Source organism: Drosophila novamexicana, unplaced genomic scaffold (genome assembly GCF_003285875.2).
Source record: "Drosophila novamexicana strain 15010-1031.04,08,12 unplaced genomic scaffold, DnovRS2.1 tig00000193-arrow-pilon, whole genome shotgun sequence".
Lineage (NCBI taxonomy): Eukaryota > Metazoa > Arthropoda > Insecta > Diptera > Drosophilidae > Drosophila > Drosophila novamexicana.
In genome coordinates, this window is record NW_020824787.1 from 3,787,836 (window position 1) to 3,813,599 (window position 25,764).

General features: G+C 40.3%; 4 protein-coding genes across 8 annotated transcripts; 1 reads left to right on the top strand and 3 right to left on the bottom strand.

The window, feature by feature from the left end:
* The first annotated feature begins 290 nt into the window (after positions 1–290).
* Positions 291–25,257, top strand: LOC115758503 (rab3 GTPase-activating protein catalytic subunit). Of its 4 annotated transcripts, none has more exons than XM_030699193.1 (6): positions 291–371; positions 3,930–4,102; positions 22,362–22,891; positions 22,959–23,188; positions 23,316–23,833; positions 25,081–25,257. In XM_030699193.1, the coding sequence occupies exons 1-5, from the start codon at positions 318–320 to the stop codon at positions 23,829–23,831; spliced, it is 1,503 nt and encodes a 500-aa protein (XP_030555053.1). In that variant the 5' UTR covers positions 291–317; the 3' UTR covers positions 23,832–23,833; positions 25,081–25,257. The 4 variants fall into 4 exon arrangements, with proteins under 4 accessions (XP_030555053.1, XP_030555051.1, XP_030555050.1 ...); XM_030699191.1 differs by lacking the exon at positions 291–371 and adding an exon at positions 1,907–3,322 and having other exon boundaries at positions 3,915–4,102; positions 23,316–23,867; XM_030699190.1 differs by lacking the exon at positions 291–371 and adding an exon at positions 1,908–3,322 and having other exon boundaries at positions 3,915–4,102.
* Positions 386–1,639, bottom strand: LOC115758505. Of its 2 annotated transcripts, none has more exons than XM_030699195.1 (4): positions 1,347–1,639; positions 1,079–1,283; positions 891–1,015; positions 386–826 (listed from the first exon to the last, which is right to left on the bottom strand). In XM_030699195.1, the coding sequence occupies exons 1-4, from the start codon at positions 1,525–1,527 to the stop codon at positions 501–503; spliced, it is 837 nt and encodes a 278-aa protein (XP_030555055.1). In that variant the 5' UTR covers positions 1,528–1,639; the 3' UTR covers positions 386–500. The 2 variants fall into 2 exon arrangements, with proteins under 2 accessions (XP_030555055.1, XP_030555056.1); XM_030699196.1 differs by having other exon boundaries at positions 387–826; positions 891–1,010; positions 1,347–1,635.
* Positions 7,789–14,487, bottom strand: LOC115758504 (leucine-rich repeat and fibronectin type-III domain-containing protein 3). Its single transcript, XM_030699194.1, has 8 exons — positions 14,360–14,487; positions 13,011–13,978; positions 12,586–12,930; positions 11,254–11,912; positions 10,987–11,125; positions 9,968–10,092; positions 9,334–9,720; positions 7,789–7,930 (listed from the first exon to the last, which is right to left on the bottom strand). Exons 1-8 carry the CDS (start codon positions 14,412–14,414, stop codon positions 7,801–7,803), a joined length of 2,808 nt encoding a protein of 935 aa, XP_030555054.1. The 5' UTR covers positions 14,415–14,487; the 3' UTR covers positions 7,789–7,800.
* LOC115758875 (peritrophin-44) lies at positions 18,138–19,190 on the bottom strand. The gene is made up of 2 exons (XM_030699670.1): positions 19,184–19,190; positions 18,138–19,120 (listed from the first exon to the last, which is right to left on the bottom strand). The coding sequence occupies exons 1-2, from the start codon at positions 19,188–19,190 to the stop codon at positions 18,138–18,140; spliced, it is 990 nt and encodes a 329-aa protein (XP_030555530.1).
* Positions 25,258–25,764: the final 507 nt, after the last annotated feature.

The following is a 25,764-nucleotide window of genomic DNA, read 5'->3' on the forward strand; positions in this document are numbered from 1 at the left end:
TTTAAGTGCTTCTTTCTAAACTCACCTGGTCGAGTTGCATGCAGTGGCTTTGCCAAAACTAGTGTAGAATTAATATATAAACACAAAAACTAAAAGAAATGTGGGTGATATTTAAAGCCCGTTCCAAACTTTAGGGGGGTTGCCACCCAGTCAACTAAATGCAAAACATTCAATTTATCGGTCGGCCTATCGTCGCCTTTTACTTTTGCCATTTCCAATATGAGACTGTCCCGTTTTTTTGGCTTCTGTGAACAGCTGATCGAGTTGGGCTAATAAACAGTTCGAATTATTAGAAGTGTTCGGTCTGAAATGCAGCAATGCAAGTAATATACATAAAACAGATATATTGGTGTTTTGCGTTTTGTACGATGGTAAGTAACATAATAATTAATCACTTATGCTAAGAGTAGTCAAGGCAAGCATTCATTAAATTTACATATAATTAATTAACATGCTCAATAAGTGAGTGCGTTAGAGGCTTTAATAAAATGTGTTCGGTATCACTTCATTTTGTAGGCTTTAAGGAAATTCCTATGAATGGACGACAAATTATCAGCAATGTTTTTCATTAATTTCAGTTTTTCCTTTTGTATGGCCAGCTTTGCCTCTTCTATTCTCAAGATTCTTTCTGATTTGTTATAGCTATAATTTGATTGCGGTGGTGCATAGGTATTTGCCGAGTAGGCCGAGTCACTTTTGATAGAAACGGCTCTCTCCGGGCTTCTTGGTAGCTCAGTTTCGCCATTGGTTATTGCCGGTGGACTTAACGCGTTGAAATTCGAGTCGGCCGAATCGCTGCTGTCCGAATCCTCCATGGGCGAATAATCTGTAAGTGATGTGAATTGAATTATAGCTGCATTTTGATATGGCTTTATGTGCTATATGTATACCAAAACTGTCGGCCATGCATAGGCTCAAGTTAACCAATTTTGATTCCTTCAATATTTCCTGCACTTGGCTAAAATATTCCCATTTTGATGGCTGCCCGCTGTTGCGATATTTTGTCATTTCTATTCTGGAACAAAAGACAAGGTAGACACTGGTTTATGTCCTTCATCTGCATTCGACAGCTACATACCTGTATTTCTTAGTCATATTATCCAATTTGGCCTTTATTTCTACGTGGGTTGGTCCATATTTCTGCAATTTTTCTGCCATTTCTCTGTGAATCTGCGTTTTAACTCGCGCGCCGCGCAAACCCTCAATGTTTTCAAGCCACAGTTTCAAGAAGAGTCTCGTGGGCGCCGGGTCCCAGACAAAACGTTGGCTGCGATAACTAAGTTCTGTAAAATATTTAAGGCTGTAAATTAGTTGTTTGAATTAAAATTTAATATTTGTTTATATACTTTTTTTGTTGTCGGCGCGACGCATGATGATGTGCAGGAATGGCTTTTCACAGTTCGATAAGCAAAAACCGATAAGACGCGTTTTGTTTTTAAAGCTGCTTTTGTCACAGAAAGTGTGGCAACGCTTTCCTACGCAGCGGGCAAAATAAAAATTAAGATGCAAGTTGAAGATAATGCACATTTAACAATTTATCTGTGATTATTGAGCAAGGAATGTCTAGTTATTTGCCATAGATATCATAAAAATTCCTCAGAAATTGTTATCGATTTGCCGGCTAGACATAGATCAACCAGGGGTGAGTAAGACCATCAACCATACAATATATCACGATTAAGAACTTGTGGCTTCGATAGTTGCGCACTCCTTCAACCTATCGATATGCCCATCCATCGATACCTATATTCAATTTGCTATGATAAAATAGCATATTGTGTTTTTTTTTTTATTTTATACATTACTGTCCGTAACATAGGGATTATAGATGAAAAATTAAAAATGGTATTAAAAGAATACTATTTGCTTACTAAACAATTTGTCCATCTCTGGGTGGCATATTAGTTATTGCAGCGAGGTGGCAACTCTGTCAAAACAGCTGACACAGTTTTTAATTGCAATTTGCAATTTGTTTGTCTGCTGCTTGTTAATACGCGCAAATTGCAAAGTAATGGCCGAGGAAATAGACGATAACGATTTCTATCGTGAAAACTTTAGCGCCGATTCCGACTGGGAGGTGTTCAACGCCCAGCTTGGCGAGCTGCTACAAAAATGGGAGGTGGCCGTGGACGTGGGCGTCCCACTGCAGCCAGAGGAGCTCTTCCATTGCAAGTGGCACGTAGAATCGCAAACTCTGGACATGCTTCGCAATAGCATTGCCGTGGACTACTACGAAGCGCAGCCAACTAACACGGCGACAGTTGTAGTGGGCGAGGAGGGCGGCACCTGCCTGCAGCGTACGAATTGCCATCACGATTTGATGTGCATTTGGAACAGCTTTGGGCCGCCCATACGCAATTCCAGCGAGCTGCACACGTTGGCGCGGATCTATGGACTGCGGCGCTTTGTGCTGCTGCATCCCGTGAATGCTGCCAGCAATTACATGAAGTCCACATCAGAGTTTAATTTCTTTTTGAGCGCTGCGACTGTGGTGGCTGCCGAAGTGTCCAGCGTGGTGCCCATCTTTGTGCAGCTGTACGACCCCAAGTGGAATTTCTATACGGGCGTCGCTCTGGCACCCGCTTTACGCACCAATTTTCGACTCATTGGTCTGGAGCAAGCGCCACTGGAATGCCGTTATTTGACGGGCCTAGTAACGCTCTTCCGTGACAAGCTGCCCTCCGCGTACACACAGGAAGCCAAGGTCTCAGTCCGCACCACCTACACGCTGGATGCGGTGCGCATACGCATGCCTTTATATGTGCCCTTCGATCATGGTCTAAGTTCCGAGGACATAGCCATCGATGGCGACGTGGAGCAACTGGATGTGCAGCATTTCTATGCACTACCGCATGGTTATGCGCCAGAGTCATCCACAGAGAGCTACCTGGTCTACACCTGGCCAGAGCTCTCGGAAACCGTGGCCTTTGATAGCGAACAGCGCACGGATTTTTTGCCCTCCAAAGCACCGTTGGGCAAGATCTATTTATCTGTGGAGGCCTTTTCGTACCTAAGTTGCTGCTTGCAAGATTATCAAGCGGTGGGCAAGGTCGTGCGCTCGCTGGAATCGTATGTGGGTCGCAATTTCTCTGGCATCAGCAGCGGCGCCGAGCGCACAAATCCATTGGATAAGCTGACGGAACACAAGCTGACCGCGCGAAGGGAGCGCAACTATGAGCTGCCCTCGCAGGCAGGTCTTACCAAACGTTTGCCTGGACCCATGACAGAGAGCGAACTCACGGAGCTATTGGCATATCTGTTTCCCGATATGCATCCAGAAATGGCGCTATTTCCCTATGCCAAGCAGAGCTTCAAAGAAAAGGTGAGTCGTTTTACAATTATGAACGTGTTTACCCTTCCAGCAGGTTCATTTCTACATCAAACAGCTAATGCATTAGGAGATAGCTCAAAGCCTATTGATTATATATTCTTGATTAGCATGACGAACTCGAACGATAATTTTGCTTCCGTGTTCTAAGTCAATTTGCTTCTAACTCTCAATAAGACTTTTAGTTTAATACAGCGATGTATTTTGGGTCTATTGGATAGAAGAACTATGTAATTCAGCTTTCGAAGGAACAATTGGTTAAAAATTGATGTCTTGTGTTGATTTGTTTCATTTTTTTTATTGAGACTCTTTTTCGAGCTACCTTATCCATACGCATCAATAATGAGCTTTATAATGTGTAACATATCATCAACATTCTATATATGATATAGCGCCTTTATAGCTTTATAAACACATTTAAAGGTTTCGTTATATACACCAGCTGTATTGAGTTTTCGGTGCCCCCTTTTCAATACTTCTTTTAGGGATCTTCGATTGGGTAGGTGGATACAGTTTACATAAACACATTACTTACACTTAAACTTATAGTAACTGATTATTTGATGAAATATCTAAATTTTTATAGCTTTCTTTCTTGCAGTTCGATCCGATGAGCATCAAGAGCGCAGTTGCTGATTCTTTGGTTTGTCGTCTCAGCTGCTTGTTGGCCACTTGCCACGCCCATTTGGGCAGTTTGGAGGGCATGGCGCAGCTGTGGGCGGCCTTTACGCGTCAATTGCGTTTATTGTGGGATAATTCTCTATCAGTGCCCGGGTGAGTACCCCGAACAATACGAAATATTAATACAACTATGGGTCTTAACAAAAATATGCTTTATTTGGAACTTGATGCGTATAAACGAAAAATTTGTGTTTTTTATTTTTTTTCTATATTTCGAATACAACAAACAAAACTGTCAAAACTTGTCTCTAATGAAGTTTTTGCTAACGCTTTGTTATATATTATTTTGTTACTGTTGAAGCCGCAAAGTTAACACTTTAGTGAATACATTAACAATTTAACACACATTTATTGTTAGAGAGTAACTTTGATCCGTTCTAAAATCTAAAATCGGGTGGTGTTTTGCTTAACGATCTATCGTTGTTGGTGTCGCTTGTGGCTTAAGAGATGAGCCCTCCTCAGAATCATGTTTCTTATGGGTTTCAGCGTGACATTTAAGAGAAATGTTTACAAATTGGGGGACGACAACAAAATACTTAAGATTCCCAACTCCTTCTTACAGAAAATCTATTGTATAAGGGTTCAAAAGGAAGTGAATTCAAGTAGATCTCTTAAGGACATGTCCTTAAAGTCACGTGATTTTCTATTATTGGAACTTAATGTTTGGCAGTATTTGTGTTCAATACACAGTTCCATCAAATCCAGCTCATCTTGGTACTCTAAAGTGCTGCTAAACTAAAAACTAAGCACGTGCTTTTTCCTCATTTTCGATCTCTTTTCTCGCTGGTGCTAAGGCAGTTTATTAATTTAGTTCATTGTAATTATGTTTAATACTAAATTTGATTTTGCATTTCTTACATTCTACTATAATCGATAACTCAGCCGTGTATCGAGTTATCGATCAATGAAATTCTTAACTATTTATTTTGCTTACTTTACAAGTGAAACATTTGCATTTGCTCTAGTTTTAAATATAAGCCTAAAATTGTTGGGTGTTTTCTTCTTCTGCTGCTGCTTCTTCTTGTTATCTTCCAAATTTATTACCTACAATTGATTTATATTTATTCATATAGTTTATATTTATAATTTTATTGTTGTTGTTCTAAATAATTGCTCCCGTTTTCCATCTAAATTGTGTGTTGCTTACCTGTCTAATGCTCAAAGCGTTATCTTAACTTGTTCTTAAATCGAATTCTAATAGATATATTTACCTTAACGTACTAAGTATTTAGTGCCAGACATGAGCATTGTGGATTTGGGCTTTGTAGGGCCCAAATCCTGCCCACGGGCACTAAATATTGTTAACTGTCAACTGTGTTCGCTCGGATTTGCGCTCAGGCAAATCCCATCATTAAGAATGTTTGAAACTCAAATAGAAAGCTTAAGGCTATCAATATTATGTACAAAGATTTACAGTAAGCATACAAAAATTACACTAAATATATTAATGAATATAAATCATAAATATTAAAAAAAGATTTTAGAAAAAAAGTTAGGCAACAAAATATGAAAAGAATTATAATAAAATTAAATACAAACCTTCCTTTAAAAACTAGAATTTATTTATAAACGAAAAGAGTAAATTTCTTCTAATTTGATTTCTTTTAATTTTATTAAAATCTCACTATAAAATTATAATTAAACATAAAAATTAAACAAATAATTGTTATAAGTATAAAACTTAGCACACAAACGTTTCGACTGAAGCTTTTATACAAAATGTAAATTCTTGGACTGCAAATAAAAAATTGCTTGTTAAAAATGCTCAACACAAATTTCGAGAAAATGCAATTTCTCATAATTTACTCAGTATATTCAAGGCAGTAAACGCCCCACTTGCAGGGCAATTGGAATGTGATTTTTTTCTTTTTTTTTTTTCTTTCTTTTGTTTGACTGGTTTCGACAAGCATAGCAAATGAAATATTTGAGAATTTTGTAACTTCTCTTGAGACTCTTGTTAATTGCTCAAAGTGGGTTGGAAAATATATTAAATTATTATAAAGAAAATGTTTTTGTTTTTTATATTTTATTTAAATCAAAAGAGATTGATTCTTTAAAGCATTCATTCAAGCACTTTTCTAACATAAAATCAGTAAAAAATATGAAATATTTTAAAACTGTTTTAATTAACATAAAAATGTGCTTGAATTAAATGCATAAATATAAATGGTTTAAGCAATAATATTATAATATAATATTATGTACAGTAGTGATATTTTCTTTTTAAACAAATAATTCATTTTCTATGCTTGTCCAACCGCAGTTTTGAATTGATTTTGTAGATTTTTGTTTTGTTCATTTCTATGCTATATTAAATAGTTTAGTGTGTAAGTGTGTGTTGTGTGTGTGTGTGTGTGTGTGTGTTGTGTGTGTGTGTGTGTGTGTGTGTTTGTGTGTATTAGTACCATTTATAAGATATTGACTTACGTGTTAGTTCTTTGATTGCTTAACATTTGCTGATATACCAAAAAAATCTACGCGCACAACGACAAAGAACCAAGGAAAGCGCTGTTACAGTTACAGATACAATTGCAGTTACAGATACAGATACAGATACAGATACAGATACATTTATGTACACAAACCAAATATAATGTCTATGTGGTTAACATACGTATTCATTGCACAAAAACACAAACAGCATACAAAAATAGTTTAGCTAAGTTCTTCGAGTTGCTTATTTTCTTCTTTCTAAATGTTATGCAAATTGTTTGGGACACGAAAACAACAGCAACAGCAACTAAATTGTTAGCAGGAACAACTAGAATTATGTATTGCACTCAAAGCGTGTCCATGTCCAAGTCCAAGTCCGTGTCAATGTCAGCCAATGTCAAGTTCAGTTCAGACAAGGCCTCAGCTGCTGCTGCTGCTTCTGTTGTTGCTGTGGTTGTTGCTGCTGTTGCAATTGTTGCTGTCTCATGCTCATATTTAGCTGGCTGCACTTGCTCAATGCTTGACACTGAGGTGCTCGGCGCCAAGGATGCTTCTGCTTGTGTGTCAACACAACTGCTGTCAGTTGTTGTTGCTGCTGTTCTCTGGTGTTGCTGCTGTTGCGGCTGCTGCTGCTCGCTTAGGCTACAATTACAAGTACAGTTACAGTTATCACTAAATGTATGCGCATTAGTTGCATCTATTAAATAATTGTTTCGTCTATATAAAATATTGTTAGTCGTTGCATTCGTCGTTGCCGCCGCGTTTAACTGTAAACGAAAGGCATTGCTGCGGCTGCCCAGACGTGTTGCTGGCGTGCTGCTGCTATTGTTGTTGCTGTTGCTGCTGTTGCTTGTGGGGTGATAAATGATTTCCTGACGCTCATATTCGTTAAAATAGTTCTCAACAACAATGCCGCCGTTGTCTACTGCTGCTGCTGCTGCTGCTGTCGAAGCTGGCAACAGCGACTGTTGCTGATTGTTGTTGTTGTTGGTGCTGCACGCGTGGCTGTTGCTGCTGCTGCTGCTGCTATTATGGAAATTGGCTGCACGGGGCACCACATCTGGCGGCGAGGTGCAGCGTTGCGTTTGCGGTGTATTGTAATATTGTAAACGTTGTTGTTGCTGTTGTTGTGGCTGTTGTAGTTGATGTTGCTGTTGTAGTTGATATGGCTGCTCCAATTGCTGATTGTTTCTATGTCGTTGCTGTTGTTGCTGCTGCTGTTGTGTTGCAGCAGTTTGCTGCTGACGCCGTCCATCGCCTGCACCGCCACCCGCTGCCATGGCCGGCGTCAGATATTGTCAGAAAATGCCATCCAAATTTAATACAACATTGAAATATCAGGATAACATGAGCCGCCCTCATAATGGCACCAGACCGTTGCGCGTTGTTGGATTGCGCGCCATATATATATCCATATCATGATCGGTCCAATTGTCCGATGTGTCGCAATAATTGTTCAACGTGTGCGTTGAACCAGCTGTCGAATATCTGCTCAAGCAGAGAGAGAGAGAGAGAGAGAGCAAGAGGGAGCGAGAGGGGGGAATAGATCAATTACAATGCACAACAATTTACTCAATTTGTGTGTTGGGAAAGTTGTGTGGAAAAGGCGGTTAATGACTTGTGCAAAAATGTTAAAGCCGAAACGAAACCAAACGAAATTAAATATAATGGACGTAACGAATTTACAACATTGAGCAAAGCAAATAACAGCAAAAAAAGATAATAATGAATTAAGTAAACAGTTAGTTGTGTTCGTTTATTAAAAGTTACTATGAGGTTTGCTCGGAGGTGGTTAATTAATTGAATAGGCGTTAAATTAAGGCTATTGTCGAAGGTACTTTATTTGTTTTACAGATTGCATAATAAATGGGGAGGCTTTCATTAAAAATTGTAGTTTGACTTTAAATGAGTTTTTTCTATAACAAAAGAGTGCTCTTAACCATTAATCCGTCAGTCAAACTATCAGAAAAAGAGAAGAACAGCTTTTTACTTCTATCTATTTTATTAAAAATAAAGTGTTTATATTTATGTTGTTTTGTTTATGTTTATATTTTAAATGGATAATATACACAATTTAATGTTCTTCTCCCTTAGCAAACGATTATATTTCCAAATATCTTAAATAGATAATATATATAATTTCTTGATGGTCTTCTATGAGAATCGAAAATGTTTCCAAATATCGACTGGAATATACAATTTCTTCTTGTTCTTAAAAACAGTTTTAAATATTTGAATTCTAATTGGACCGTCTTTATAATTTCTCTTTGCTATTCTCCTCATATAATTTTTCGTTGTAGTTTCCTATTCCCAAAGCTTGATTGATTTATTAAAAAAATTAAATAGTAGTTTTTGGCTCAAATAAAACCTACTAGGCTTCGAGTATTTCAGTTTTTACAAACTTAAATATTTGTGCTTTTTTCAGTTTACTTTTCCGCAAATTAGCAAACATTGTTTTTTACGCGCATTAATTAAATATTTTTGTGAATTCAAAAAGCAAAAATTAGAGTCAAAGCAAACCTAATTTAAATGCTTTTATTATGCAAATATTAGCAAAACATACTCAAAGCTCAAGACATGCTTTGAAAAGCTTTAGTTCTGCTCTTGGGTGGAAGAGGGAGATGCGCAACTGGTTAATAATTAATTTAATGGCAACACATAAAAAATGATAATAAAAAAAAACAGGTTTTGTTTTGAGAAACTCTTGAGCAAAAAAATTGAAAGTGTGACGCTTGTAATTAGCGAAATGTGACAGTTATCCGAGTTGTGTGTGTTGTGTGTGAGTGTGTAAGTGTGTGTTAATTGAGTGTGTGAATGCTGTCTCTTTGAGCCGCACCAATCACCTGGAGGGTTAGCATCTTTTGGTTGTTGTGTGTCTGCGTTCTACTTACCGACTTCCCGGTCGATGGTTATGTATGTGCGTTGTGTTCAGTTGATCGCGTGATCTGGAGCGCGGACGCGAGCGTCTTGCATTGCTGGATGCAATGCTGGCTGGCCCGCCGGGGCCAACCAGCCCGCTCATGCCCATCAAGCTGCCGGCGCCGACCATGCCGCCCATGCCGTTGGCACCGCCGCCGCCAGGTCCACCACCGCCACCGCCATGTATGGAGCCGGCGTAGGAGGCGCGCGACATGCGCTCGGAGGCAGCGGCCAGCGACTGGCGCGATTGACGCAGCTCCGGGCGCGAATTGACCAGATTTGTGGGGAAGGCGCTGCCCAAATAGCCGCGATGTGAATTATTCGAGAAACTGTGCTGCGACTGCCCATCGGCTATGGATCTGCTTTGGTGTTGTGTGTGGCAGTCGCATGTGTGTATGTGTACGTTCGTGTGTGTGTGAATGAGTGTGTGTGCATCGTGTTGTGGCATGAATAAATAACAAACATAATGAAATATGAAATTACAATAAAATAAACACAAATTAAATATGGCAAAAATCAAGCAAATATTTGGCCAACATTTTCAATGATTGAGGCTGTTTTGTATTAATTTCGATGTCAACACCGACTAGCTGTTACTCTACATACCTTGATTTGGCCACCTTGCCGGGCATGCCAGAGAAATGACTGCGCATATCGTCGGGCTGTTCGACTGGATAGATGCGTGGTCGCGGTATCGAGCGTCCACTGTACGCTGATACTTGATCCCATTCCTAAGGGAAGAGAGAAGGCGCGATATAAGAGCAGGGCATGGTTATGGTCATGAGAGATAATAATTGATTGAGGCAGATTTTAAAGAACTTACTTGAGTTTCTATTAAGAGAAATAAGTTATTAGAATTTTGTCTGTAAAAGACGCAGCTAAACTGTTTTTTGGCTTTCTTTAATTTGTCTTTATAGCTTAAACTTTTAAAATACTTTATTCTTAAAGAATTCTTCAAGTAAAGTTGTTGTCTTTGACATGATAATAGGCAATACTAATAGCATGTGCAATCATCTGCATATCCTTGAGCTCTTAAATTTCTGTCCAAAGATTGAATTTAAACTATTTGCAAGTTATCTTGCTGGGTTTTTTATTTTTTTAGAAAATAGGCCTAAGAATTTTCTTAAATATTCGTCTGTATAATATTCGATGCTGTTAACTGGCATGAAGCATATTCTTTTTGTACAAAAATCTGTGCAATCAGTTTGACCTTAACTCAAACATGAATAAACTTTGTTTACAATCATTTTAAACGCCGCTTAATTTACACTTAAAGCAGACTATTCTCTCGGTTTGTTGGGACTATAAAATAGCTTTAGTATCTGGCTGCAGCTATATAAATTCAAATTTATTTAAAACTCAACTAAATATTTTGTTGGCAACTAGCTGAAAACAGAGGGGAATTTAGACCAAAAATATAGGCTACATCTTTTTCTTTTTCCGCCTGCCACGTTTAATTTGTTGGCAAATAAATAAAAATAAAAAAATATATATATGGAAAAATGTTGGCTTCAATTGCGGCCATTTCCGAGTCACAGAGGCCAATTTAGCAACAACCTGAGGCCAACGTTTTGGCCAATCCGCTCCATATATATTTTTTATGGCCAATTGGCAACCAAACTCACCTTGTGATTGTTAAACGCCGATAGCGTGGCAATCGAGCCAAGTGGTCCTGGCGAACCGGTTGGACCGCAACAATTAACGGGCAAACCTCCAATTGGCAGCGGACTCTTTTGCTGGTTATTTTGCAGTTTGCGCGAGCGTCTGCAAGAGAGAGTGTGGAGAGGCATTTGATAATGTTCTTGCTGATAGCATAAAATATTTATGGATGCCATCAAATAGGCCTAACACGCTTTAAAGGTCGCCCCGTGAAGCAGTTACAATTGTCTCACCTGCTTGCCGCAATGAACACAATCACAGCCACAATGATGGTGCCACAAATGGCTGCACTGGCCGCTATGGTTATCTTATCCATGTTGGAGGTCTGCGAGGAGACGGTGCGCACCTCGCGGCATTGCTGATAGGGCACCGTTTCGGGCGTGACGTGCAGCTCCTCCAGCGATATGACGCACACTATGATGCACTCCTGGGCGGGCACATTCTTGATCTTGAACTCACGCTCGCTGGCCTCCAGCGGCGGGCCCTGCTTGAAGGCCTTCTCGCCGAACAGGCGATAGACAACGCGGAAGCCCAATATGTTGGCCGTCTCCGAGTCCCATTGTATGATCACGGAGCTGTCCTGGCGGAACGCATGCTTCACCTGCACCTCGTTGGCATCGTCGATGCGTGTGCCACGCTGCGGCGGATAGCCCAGCACCAGCGGTGGTCGCTGCGGCTTGTGTTGGCTGCCATTGGCATTGACATTGGCTCCCTGTCGCCAGCCGGGCGCCTGTTTGCCGGCTGTGTGCAATGTCGAGGAGCTGCTGCTGCTGCTGCTGCTCGTCGACGAGATGGCCGTGGCCTGAACGCTGCCGGTACCATTGACGCCCACCGTTGGCGAAGCAGCTGCTGCCTTCGTCGCTTTCGTTGTGGCTTGTGTTGGGGCACGAGTCTGTTGTGGCATGTGGCGCGACCACATGGAAAAAAAGAGATATTCATGTAGCTGACTATGCATAAATAATTTCTTACATTTAAAAAATCGCTCAAAATTGTGCATTTTATTGTCATTTTGGAACTAGTTAAGATCCGAATGGGAACTTTCTAGTCTCAAAGGTGAATCTAATAATCAAGAATTTTCTGCTGTATATATTTATAGCTTATTTTCTCATCCTGCCTAGTTTTACCATTCAAATTAATTTAATTAAGCAATTTAATCAGTTTTAATTCTTTTACTTAGCTTTTTTACAAATTGGTCCTATATAATTATAAAATATAATTCTTGAAACCTTTTTCAAAAGCTCGTTTAAAGCTGTTCAATTCATTCATTCAATTTCAATTTTAGTTCACGCTAAAAGGAATGTTGAAATGCAGCTAATAAATTGATTTAATGCATTCAAATCTAGGTTCAAGTGATGATTTTTACCCTTTCAATATCACTTTTTAGCATCTAGTTCTAAGCGCGTTTAAATTGGTTCCTGATTCATATTAAACTAGTTCAAATGGTGGGTCAGCTTGATCAAAACTAGTTCCGAACTCAGCAAACTGGTTCGCTATTGGTTCATATCTATCAAGTTCGTCTGTAAACTGGTTTCAGCTTTCGAATTGCAACCAATACAATCACTCACCGTGCTGGCTGATGTGCTGGAGCTGGAACTAGTTGTAGGCGCTGCTGTTGTTGTTGTGGTTGTTGTCGTGGACAATGTGGTTGTTGTTGTTGGGGCTGTGGCAACAGGCGCCGAGGCGGCTGTTCCGGTGCCCGTTCCAATAGCTGAGCCCGTCTCAAACTCTACGGAATCGGGTGAAGAAGGAAACGTCGGCTTGAGATTATCGGCCAGACCGACTGGACCACGGAGCGCGGCATCGGCTATTTCGGGGCAGCTTAGCTCCTCTGGCTGTATGGAGTAGAAGCCGCGATCGCGAAAACGCGGCGGCGTGCCACAAAACTGTGGATTGCGCTCACGTGAGGTGACCTAGCGAAAGACAGAGAGATAACGAGAGGAGAGGCGTCACCTAGGAAACAATGGAATGGATAGGCATACGCTACACTCACCTGCAAATCGCCATTGCGTATCCATTCGGCAACCCAGCGCAGTTTGCAATCGCAGTGCAGAAAGCGCCCGCCCAGCGACAGACCACGCAGTGTGGCATTCAAATGAGCAAATGCACCCTCCGGCACCGTGCTGAGTGGATTGCCGTCGAGGGCCAACAGTGTGATGCTCGGATTTCCACGGAAAGCCGCCTCCGGCAGGCTGGTAAGCAAATTGAAACCAATGTCCAGCACGCGCAGCTCCTTCAGTGAGTGCACAGCGCCGATGGGAAAGTCCGACAGCAAATTGTTGAGTAAACTCAGCGAGCTCAACGTTTTTCGCACGCCCGCAAATGCCGTCTCCGCAATGCTCTGGATGAGATTCCGTTCCATATTGAGCGCTGTGAGCGCGTCTAGGCCATCGAAGACGCGTATGCCACCGGCGCCCGGAAGCTCCTTGATGCCATTCTGCGAGAGATCCAGGAAAGCCAAGCTCTTCAGACCGCGTATGCATTCCGGCACGCGACGCTGTTTCGTGCCCTTCAAATTGAGATTCTTCAGACTCTGCTCGAGGCCACGAAATGCGCCCGGCGCCAGCGTCACATTGTTGTCGTTCAGCTTCAGCGTGGACAGCTTGTTCAGGCCCGCAAAGGCATCGTCGGGTATGTTGGAGAGCTGATTGCGAGACAGATCCAGCAGATTGAGCCTGCCCAGCACTTGCAGCGCCTCCACGGGCACCTCGCTCAGCAGATTATCCTGCAGATTGAGATTCTTTAGCACCGACTCCTGCCCCTTAAATGCGCCATTTGCAATCCTCTTGATGCCGCAACTGGATAGCTGCACATTGTGCAGACTCAGATTGCTAAACACCTCATCTGGCAGCTCTTCAATTGTCGCATTGTTCACATACAACAAGTCCACGGGCTTTAGACGCGCATATTTGTTCATTGCTTCCAGCAATTGCGTGAACTCGACCTGACGTGTACAAGAAATCAAAGGGTAATCAACTAACACAAAATTTAAAGCTACAAGTTGTAATTTGCTTTAAAAGACAAGGAATATTTTAAAGTTTTTAGTTTACCAGCAGCTTTTACCATGAGCTTTACAAGTCACTTTTATTAAACAACTCACTGAAACTCAAACAACAACTGATTCGATTACCAAGATAAAATTGATAAATTAAAAGAAATTAAGCTCACAGAGTAAGAAATAAATTGGCAAAAAATATAATAATTTAAAAATTATAAATGCAAAAATCATCTTGGGGATAAATCTTTATGTACTTTCATTTTGCTGATTTTTGAACAAAACACTAAAGATTCTCTTGAATTCGTTTTTAAACAATTTTTTTTACCTGATCGCATTGTACGCTCAGCTCTCGTCCGAGATTATAGGCACATATGCAGCTCGTCTGCAGATCGGGCACATCTCGCTGCCAGGGACATTGGGCGCTGGTGCGGCTGCTGCCTGCTAAAAGCAAAAGCAGCGACGGCAGCCAAAGTTGTCGATATGTGGGCGTGGTCGCTGTTTGAGTGCTGGTGCGTCTCATCTTGGCGCCGGCATAGAGCTGAAAGAGAGAGAGAGAAAGAGAGTCTAGTTAGACAGGGTCTTAAGAGCTGTCGGTGCTTAAAATTATATAATTAATATATTTGCCCAAGTAGTTGGTCAAAAGGACATTCAGGGACAATAAAGGAGGACAACCAGATTTATCAATCAGATGTCCAGCTACTTTCAATTTGATTTTAATGCTCGTTAAACAACAAACTGCGCGTGAAGAGAGTGTCTCACCTTACCTAATCTACCCCAGTTTTCCCCCGCCCCCCTCTCTAATGCCCACTTTGTGGGCTGCTCATCATTCTCCTGCTGATCCTTTGGCAGTTTAGTTTGATTAATTTGCCTGTCCGCCCGGTCAGGCCTGTCAAGCTGCCAGCGCTACGGCCCATAAAAAGCAGCATAAAAAATGCACAAAAAAAAAATAAAAAAGGAAGGTGAATAAGGAAGGCACAATAATCCTGCATCCCTTTTAGCAGCAACAAAATCGTGGTGTGTATGCTGCCGGACATTTAATTTAATTTGCCAAACGCGACAGGCGCGTAATAAAAAAAAGAAGAGAATAAAGTGAGCCGTAACAAAAGTGGACTGTCCCTTCGGTCCAGTCAAAAGCTGTTGACCTTTTTGCATAATCATGAATTATGGCCACACTCAATTTTGGGCCTCACAACTTTTATGCTTTTGAGGTGTCTCTATTTTCGAGCTCGAGACTTTTCTATTGTTTCATCTTGAAGCATTACGAGCACAATAGGGTTGAATGCACTTTAAATATAAGTTACGTATACGCCGGGTTGTGCGCATTGTAAAATGATAACTTATACATTTTATTTCCCCAACTGAAAATGTTGCGTGCAAAAGTTATGTTGTAATCAAATAAATAGTTCATCTGACTCTTAACAACTTTTAAGAATATATTTCTTTTGATCTGATATTTGTCTTCCACTCAATAACATTAGTTATTTATTCATGCGTTTTATTTAAAATTTTATAAGCTGTTGTAAAGCTCCACAAAAACTGAAGTGTTTGCATTTTGGAGCTGAGTTTTAGTTCAGCATAAAATGGATTTTTCTCATAAATAAAGTTGCACGTAAAATTTTAAAATAAATATGTTTGCTTTGATTTTGTGCAAAAATATGTTTATTTTTTATAAAGACATTTCTTAAATAAACAAAATATTTGCAACGGGTCAAATGTATTTGCTTACGAATTTAATATGGACAAATATTTTGCATTTATTTGGCTTTCTCGAATAGCACGAAATACAATGTATTTGGAATTGAACTTTTCTCGTTAGTTATTCACCGAAAACGCTGCAGGCCGAGCACTTTCAATTTTGCCTGAATTATTTAAAGGCAAAAGTAAAAGTAAAATTACAATTATCCAACCCTCCCCTCGACAAATTGCTCGCCCCCTTTCAAAGTTGAGCAAATCGAACGCTTCATTGATTTGTTTTACAGCCACAAGACCACAAATAAATATAATAATAAATAAATAAAGCTGCACGCTTCGGTCCCCCTTTTTATTAATAATAATCAACATTTTGTCTTTTGATTGATAGTTTCTCAGCAGATGTCTTTCTGGTCGATTTTCTGTGCCCTGCGGCCCAAAATGTCGTTCGCTTGACTTCATTTTGTCACGCGATTTGCGCGCTTCTTTGTTTTTTATTTCCCCTCCATCATTTGTGTGCTGCTTGCCTATGTTTTGTCCAATTCAAGTCTAAATTGCATTACGTGGCCAGCAAATATTTTGCGCTTGAGTGTGCATTCCTCTTGGCACCCCCAACCCCAACCCCTGCCAAGGCCCCTGCCATTCGGCGCTCACTTCTCACTCAACTGTCCGGCCGCAAAATTTAATTAAAAAATTCTTGCACCCATTTTTTTTGTTCGCTCTGCAGATTTTTTCCTCTGCTGCCGCCGGTCGCATTAATTGCATCACAAACATTTTTAATGCGCGAAAGTGCGAAAATTGCAAGACACAAAAGTAGTGAATGAAAAACGAATCAAGTACAGTTGTGCTGCAAAGTTTTAGCCAAAAAAAAAGCAGAGGAAAATACATTTTTCTCTACCCAATTGAAGGTGTTAATGTTTTTTTCTCGCCGCATAATTATTCACTTTTTGTCTTTTTTCGGCTAAATTTGCATTTTTAGACAATGCCCGAGCGGATCCGAGGCAAAGCTACAAATTTTTCTCGTTCTGCTTCTTGTTGTTGTTTTTTTTTTTTGCCCATCTATTTTGGGACAGCTTACAAACAATTTTTCCCTTCGGGCCTGAGCCTCTCACTTAAAACGAGATTTAATTGAAGTTTTTTTGTTTTGTTTTCTTTTTTTTTTAACAATGGGCGAGAAGTTGTTTTTGCTGCCGGCACAGTTTTTTAGTGGGTGGGAGTGGCCACATTGTGGGCGTGGCTGGGCGACCGCATGATAATGCTGTTAAGCATTTAAGTGGATTAGAATTTGCAGGTGTAAAAAGTTTTTCTCCTTTTTTCTTCTCTTTTTTGGGTATACTAAAGACGAAAAGTTGTCAATTGAAAAGTTTACGTATATGACTGGAAGTGTGTATGCGTGTGTGTGTGTGTGTGTGTGGGCAGGTGTGAAAGTGTTAGCTGAACTAATCTTTCAGGTCATCGCACGCATTAAAATTGAAAAAGTTCATGAAAATTCCTTGGGTCTAATATTATTAGAAGCCATTCATGAGTCTTTTAAAGTTCCTTTTGGGCGTTAAAATGCCTGGAAATTAAATGAAAAGATTCTCAAATCTTAAAAGCAAATTAAATTTGTGCTAATTGGAGTTGCCAGACTGTTAATAAGTGCACTTATCGATCATTTCGGAAACCCCTGCCAAGTCTATCGAAGTTGATTGGCCTGGAAAGTTTACTCTCCCAATCATGTTCTGTGCGAAAGGTTGTTTTAGCTTATTAAAAATGTCTGATAAGCAGCTTGTTGTGATTTCTAATCAAGTTAACTTGTTAAGAAAACAAAACAATCCATTATTTATTTATATTTATACATCTTAAAATTGCGATTAAGAACTGCCAGATTGTCTATCAACAGAGTTATCAACATGCCTTGTTTGTGACCAATGTTTAGTTTAAAGCTAAATTTACGCCCAAGGTTTTTACTTGAAGATCCTCAATTTTAGATAAGCTCACTTATCAATCACTACAGTAATATGGAGCTAATTAATTGTTCTATCAAAATAATTAATACCAAGCAGCGGATCATATCTGCAATTGGACTCATAAACATTTCAGACGTTTACAATAATTTGTTGCGACGCTTTTGATTTCTTAACTAAACAAAGTGTTGGGCCGCCAATGATATATGAGGGTTTATTGTTTGCATTGTGGGACCACGATAAGATAATCCTAAAGAGCTAAGATTATTGTGGTCGATTAAGTCAAGCAAAATTTTTAATGCTTGTTTTAAACCTATGGAATCTAGAAAGTCAAACGATTTGTAGTTCATTTCAACGAAATGTATTTAATTTCCTAAGGCTTAAACTTAAAAAAAATATCAAGTGCTTACTATCCTGCCAGCTAAAACTCTTTGGGAATTCTAAGAAAAGCCTTTGATGTTTAATTATTTGGCAATTTTCGAAGTTACTAGCATATGGCATAGGTTAAAATATGAGCCACACAAACGGCGTTGGCTTCATCGAAGAAGTAATTGCCGCAGGTCTTCTCGTCAATGGTGCGACCATCGGCACAGCGCAAATAGTGGCGACAGCCCTTGGTGGAGCTCAAAACGAAGGGAATGGTGCGGCCCTGGCAGCGATCCTCCGAGCAGGCCACCTTGTTGGGCTCAATGCACTTCTGTGAGCTCTTGTCAAAGAACAAGTCATCGCCGCATTTGCCCCATATTGGATTCTCATCGGGTGTGCCATTGGCCTGCTCCGCGCAAAAGAAATAGCCCTGGCAGGTGGCACCATCTGGCACCAATTCATTCTTCTTGGGGCTCTTCGCTGTGCCGCACACATTGCTGGGTAAGGGATGGGCATCACATTCGACTAGATTCTTGTCCACACATGTCCCAGTTCTGGCCTGATAATAGCCCGTCTTGCAGGTCTCATCCTTCAGTTCGCCCTTAGTGCACACATGATACCGATTACAGCCCTGCACATTGTCAAAGTTGACGCCGTTCTTGATGATGCTGCAGTAGTCAAAGCTGCTTGTCTTGCACTCGGAGGCATGACTCCAGGTGCACTCCTGTATGGTCTCATTGAAGTGCGTAGAGTCCGGACAGACGCCATAAACGGGCGTCTCCTCGTCCATACAATAATAGTAGCCGAAGCATGACTTTAGATCTGATATAAATAGGCCAGTCGCATTCGCACAGGTCACACCACAACTATCTGATCCCTCCAGCGTCTTGACGCACTTCAGCGAATCCTTGTCGAAGAACGGCGTGGTGCCCTTGCAGGTGCTATAAACGCTCTTGCCATCAATGCAGGTTATCGAACGACTGCACGACTCCGGATCACGTATAACCGTATTATTCGAGAAGAGCGTGCATATATCGTCAATGCGCTGGCTCTGGCCCAATCCACACAGACCCAAGATCAAGAGTGCCACAAGGCTGCTACCCGCTGTGAATATTCAAAGCACTCAGTCCACATATTGGAAGAGGTCAATTAGTAGCCAGCACCCACCTTTCATTGCGACTTTCTGTTTCGTTCTGTCTGCCAGCTGGCTGCTAACTAATCAGAAATCACTTTCAGCCCCAACTGTGCTTGCTTGCTTTTATATCAAAGGATCTGCTGCTTGATAAGCCAACAGAAATCTTAATTCATTATTGAAGAACATGCCCAGAGGAAATACCCACAGATTAGATTATTAATATCATATACGTAGAGATTGAACCAACTATATGACTATGACTTTGTGGCATTATAGTCTGTCACATTGATAAATCAATCTCTGTAAAGCCTAAGCCTTACGAAAATCTGGTCACCTGAAAAACATATAAGTATATATATACCCATGTACGGTAAGCTTAAAGAACCACACGTATGACTCTTATCTGTCTATGGCAAGATTGTTAACAATGCCATAAATCACTTTCTATTTCACGGCTGGCGCCTGCTTAGGGAATAGAAATAAATTTTAAAAGAAGGAAATAGCCAAAAAAAATTGTAGTCAGCGAAAATTGATTAGCCTAATCGCATAATTTTTCGGATTTTGACTAGAAGTTAGTCTTTTATTAATGCCCTATTTCATTTCACTTTTGTTCGTCTTTATTAACGCGTCGATCTCGGTAACTACAAAAGCTAGGGACCTGCAATTACAAATACAAATATATAGAACTAGTTATTCATTTCTTTTTTCTCAAGATCTCCTGCCATTTTCACAACAATCTTAGCTTGTGCTTTGGTATCCACACACTCTTGAGGGCCATTTTGTAGCCCTAAAAATACAGCTTGATGCTTCCCTGTGCTTTAGATCTAACATATAAAAATAATATTCTGAAAGTAGCTTCGATTATTGATATAAGCTGACAAACAATATGTGCTGATAAACAATAGAGTTGACATAGGCTTGGGTGTTATATTCTGTTGTATTATTTTAAAAAAATATGCGATACAAATAAAATTATGAACATAAATTATTGATACAAATTCTCTACTTATACACAATTATATTTTGCAATAATGTAATTGTTTATTTAGTAAATTTAACTTAAATATGATAAAAAATAAGCCATGACTGTTAACAACTTTGTTTCTATTTAATTGAAAGTCCCTTAAATAACGAAAGCCAAAAATAGGCAATGTACTTATTTTTTGTCACAGTCTCTTAACTCTCATAGGCCTCTTTAAGGCTAAGACCTTGGCAACTTGCGCATGTTGAGTGTGTGTTTATATATTCAACATCTTGGCTTGGGAAATAAATAGAACTATAAAGTCACTTGGCCAAAAATAAAATGGGCCAAAACAAATTGTTATGCTCTGGCCACAAACTAAAACGTAACGTTAGCTCATTTATTTGGCCAGTTTATGGCCGGGGGCGTTGTCCTGACGAGGTTCACCTCAGCCCGGCTCCTCCCCCCTCCGAAACAATTAATGATGTGCACAGCGCACTTGAGCTTAAACTGGCCAACCAGATACCAGCTGAAGGCAGCTAGCTCCATTGTGGTCAGCATTCTGGTAGCAGTTGTTGGCCAAAATGCTTGTCAATTGGTTTTTAGCCGCTTTAAAAAAGCTTTTAAGCAGCTGCAGCGCCTCTCCATACGAAACTCATAAGCAAACTTTATGCAAATGCACAATAGAACAGAGTAGAGCTGTGCATTGGGCGCAGCAATTTGCTGGACACATCCGCTGCTGACCAAACAAGTCAGTTCCGTTGCTGGCCAAAAGAAGAAGAAGACGAAGCGTTGTGCATGCAACACATAACTGTTCAAATTGCCACTACTTGAGGTTCAATAAACTCTTTGTCCATGACTCACGGGAACAGCAGCTCCTCCCCCGTTGCCCCTCAAGAGGAGCTCATTTACTATGCACAAGCCGAAAGCCACGCACCACACAAAAGCGGATGAAACAGCGTGAATACCAAATGTGCCAGGCGACGGCGACGACGGTGACAAAGACGCGTTCCCTCCATCTTTCCCTTTCTCTTTCCCTCTTTCTCTCTCTCCCTCTGTGTCTTTAGACAGTGCGTGTCGTGGATTGAAGATATAGTTGGGCATATATATATATATATATATATATATATATATCATATGTAGGTTGCCATTGTCATTGGCATAGACACCGACAGCTGACGCCTTTATTGCCACTTTGCTGTTGGCTTGAAAAGGGGCTCAGCTCAGCTCACTTCAAATCGCCGTCTTTGTTAAGGGTATGCAAAATTCTTAAAAAAGGTTTATTTTGTTTGGAATATATCACAACGCAAATTTGTAAATAGATGCATATCAACACGTACCGCTTAAATTATCTGAACTGCTTGATGAGAATATTCAAATTGAATAAAACTTTAACAGCTTAACAAATGAACTGTAAATATTTCTAACTTTGCTGCACTTCTAAACATCTGCTGTTTATTTAACAACTTATCATTAAAAAAAAGGCTTTAACAAACTGTTTATCATTTTGAACTTTATTCTTAGTCTGCAACACTTTGATTTCGCGAACGGTTACCTAACTTCTAGCAGTTAAAAATGAATTCTAACTCTTTAAGTTTGTTTTTATGTGCTAAAGTTGCCAAATGTTTAAATTCTCAAAATAAGACTATCAGGGTTGACAGGTTGGATCTTTCAGGGTTGCCAATTAGCTGTACACTTATCGATAATTTATATTAATCATTTATCGATATGATCATATATCATGTTTTCATGTTTATCGATACACACTGACGTTGCTTAGATCGACATTTATATTTTATTTAAGGTTGATCTGGGCTTATTAATTATCTTAATTAGCTATTATCAAGACATTCGGCATATACCATCACAGTATACAATACTGTCTACTGATCGATATATTTATGATATTATTGATAAGTCTGAGGTTTACAACTTTGTTGTAATAGCTGATGTCGTTGTTCGTTATTAGTAGTTGCCAGATCAAGAACTTTGCTGTTACTGCATTTTTAAATCCGTCTTGCGTTGCTAGATGCACAACTTTTCAACAACTTTGGTATGTTTTCAGGACTGTCAGCTGTAAACTTAAAGGTTTTTATTCGCTCTTATTTAAGCTTTTGCTATTTTGCAATTTGCAAAGTTTATATTCCAAACTATTTGCTTTAAATTAAATTGCTTTTCACAATACAAACTGTACAAATATTGCTTAATTTACGCTTGCATTGCTCTTTAACCGAAATCTCTTTATACAGCGTTGCACCTGGTTTTCCGGATACACGCACCTGTCTGCTGCACCAAAAGCTGCAGATGCTCAACGTTTGTGTGGAGCGTCGCTTGCAGCGCGAGGCGCTTGGTAAGCGCAAACAGCAGCAGCAGAAGGTTGTGGAGGAGCAGCTGTTAACGGATGAGGACGAGGAGGATGATGCCGAATTTTATGACTGCGACGAACCAACTTCCGCAAGCGGCTCACCAACCAAAGCGGTGCTCAGCCTCAAGCCAGAGGGTCGCTTGAAGCGTTTGGGTCAAGAGCGTTTGCTAGACGAACCCGAAGAGTTTCTGTATATACCCGAAACGCAAGAGCCGGTGCCCAAGACAGAAGATCAGCTGCAGGACGACGCGGAGGTAATGTTAAAACTGGGACCCGGTTCGGGTTTGAGCACACAAATGATGTGCACTTCGCTTTTGTCCGATATGGAAGCATTCAAGGCGGCCAATCCTCGAGGCAAAATGGAGGACTTTATACGCTGGTATAGTCCCAAAGACTGGGAGCAGGTGCAGAATGGTAAGGGAGTAAAGTTAGCGATGCGTTTGCAACGATAATATATCATATTATTTTATTAACGCTCCAGACAGTGGAGAGACTGTGCATCAGTTGAGCGTGCGCATGACCACCGAGGGCAACACCTGGCAAAAGGTGTGGCAACAGGCACAGCCCACTCCAGTTGCCAGACAGCGACGCCTCTTCGATGACACCAATGAGGCGCTAAAGGTGTTACACTATCTGGAAACGCGTAATATGAGCGAAATCTATGGACTGACTATTATACCCACGCTGCACACGGCCATACTGAAGTTAATTGTAAGTTATGGTAGATGTAAGCCGAACATTAAGATACTCTTGCAATATACAAAGCCTTTCAAAAGGATTTTTTACTATATTTAAGTATTATTTTCACACAATTCATATATTATTTCTACTCCTACAGGACATCTACAGCAATGCCCACGTGGAGGATCTGTTTAGCAGCCACATTGAACAGCTTTTAAATGATCTGTGTCGTGTCTCGCGCGCCCACACGAATGAGCTGCCCAATGTTAGGAATCTGCTCGAAGATCTGGCAGAGCTGGAGCGTCGTTTCTATCAGTTCAAGTGCTTTGAACGACTCGCTGGCTATCCAAAATGCAGCTCGTTGGCCGAGATCAAGCGACAGTTTGAGGAAATACTCAAGAATGAGAATAGCTGCACAATTGTAGATAAGAAGCGCGGCGCTGCGGGCGATGTGCTGTGCAGCAGTGGCAGCTTGTATGATATATTGAGTCCTAAACTCGAAGAGGATATATCCAATCGGTTGATCAGCAAAGATTATGTTTTACGTCTGGATGGTGATACGAAATCAACCGAAAAGGGTCTTTATATGGGGCCACAGTTTATGCGAGCGATTGTTACGGGCGACAAGCTAAGACTCTGTGGCGCCTTCACGGAGAGCACAACCTTTGTTTAGAGGCAAGCGTTTTAATTCTTCAACCGTTCCAATTTGGTAGCGTACTTACTTCGTATATTATATAATCCACTGGATTCGAAACCATTTGAAAGGATTACAAAAGTCATAAGGTTCATTTTGAAAATTCAGGTTGTACGGAGTAGAACTTTCGATGGCGTCGGTTTCGAAATTTCAAAATTTGTACGATAATAAATATATTTAATAAATCTCGGGTAAATACAGTCCGGTTTCGAAGTGATGTACCTCTTTCTACTCGTACGGACCCCGACTATCGATTACCATCCAAAAATCCACATTCTAAGAGATGACCCAAAATGACCAAAAATGCAGTTACATCACGTTTTTTGCTAAAAATGACTTTTTTCGGAAATCTGAAAACTTTTATGCCGTTCTATTCTATGGACCTCCGCGACATAACCCTGCCAATCTGCCCGCGATTGGGCTTTATTTGGCCGAGATATGGCCATTCAAAGTTTTCCGAAAATTTTCGAATTGAAATATCTCGGGTAAATACAGTCTGATTTCGGAGTGATGTACCTATTTCTACTCGTACGGACCCCGACTATCGATTGCCATCCAAAAATCCACATTCTAAGAGATGACCCAAAATGACCAAAAATGCAGTGGTTACATCACGTTTTTTTGCTAAAAATGACTTTTTTCGGAAATCTGAAAACTTTTATGCCGTTCTATTCTATGGACCTCCGCGACATAACCCTGCCAATCTGCCCGCTTTATTTGGCCGAGATATGGCCATTCAAAGTTTTCCGAAAATTTTCGAATTGAAATATCTCGGGTAAATACTGTCTGATTTCGGAGTGATGTACCTATTTCTACTCGTACGGACCCCGAATATCGATTGCCATCCAAAAATCCACATTCTAAGAGATGACGGAGTGAGAAAGAGGTGCATCACTCCGAAATTGGAGTTATGTCGTTCCAAAAGGACAGAACTCCGCGCGGAGATATGACGTTCCGAAACGACATAATTCCGCGCGGAGATATGATGCTCCAAACGACATAACATATCTCCGCTCCAAACGAGATAACTCCGCGGGGAGCTATGTCGTTTTGGAACGTCATATCTCCGCGGGGAGTTATGTCGTTTTGAAACGACATAACTCCAATTTCGGAGTGATGCACCTCTTTCTACTCGTACGGACCCCGACTATCGATTCCCATCCAAAAATCCACATTCGAAGAGATGACCCAAAAACGTTTTTTTAAAAATTGATTTTTATCATTTCAGACTCAAGAATTCAAAATTCAAACTGATCCTTCAAACTTCCACGAGTCTTTAAAGGCGTATGTTTCCAGGATTGGATAAAGTCATTCTAGGTTTAAGCAAACACTATATCCGCAATACAAATACAAATTGTTATCATTATAAGATTAATATGTATTTTTATAATTTTAAGAGATATCAATTGATAACAACAGAAAAATAAATTATATAAAATAAAAAGAAATCTTCTGTGTTTTTATTTAAAATGGCTATTTTGTTGGTTACTTATATTAAAAAAATCAGGTCCGACATTGCCGTTGGTCTAACATGGCCGCTGAATCCCGAAATTTTAATAAAAATGCAGCTAATGTACCAGGCGAACAGAAATGCCCAGCAAGTGGACAAAAATAAAAAATAAAAAATCATTGCATACCCGCAAGGGGCTCCGGTTAGCGGCCGGGTTGCCGGATTTGGCTAAAAACTCAGCTGAAATACCAGGCGAACAGAAATGCACAGAAAGCAGTCATAAAATTCTGTGAATAAAAAATTTCATTGCATAATCGCAAGGGGCGCCGGTTGGCGGCCGCTGGATGGCCGGCTTTGGCTACAAACTCAGCTGAAATACCAGGCGAACAGAAATGCCCAGCAAGCGAACGAAATTTTTGGGAATAAAAAATTCATTGCATAAGCGCAAGGGCCAGAAATGTA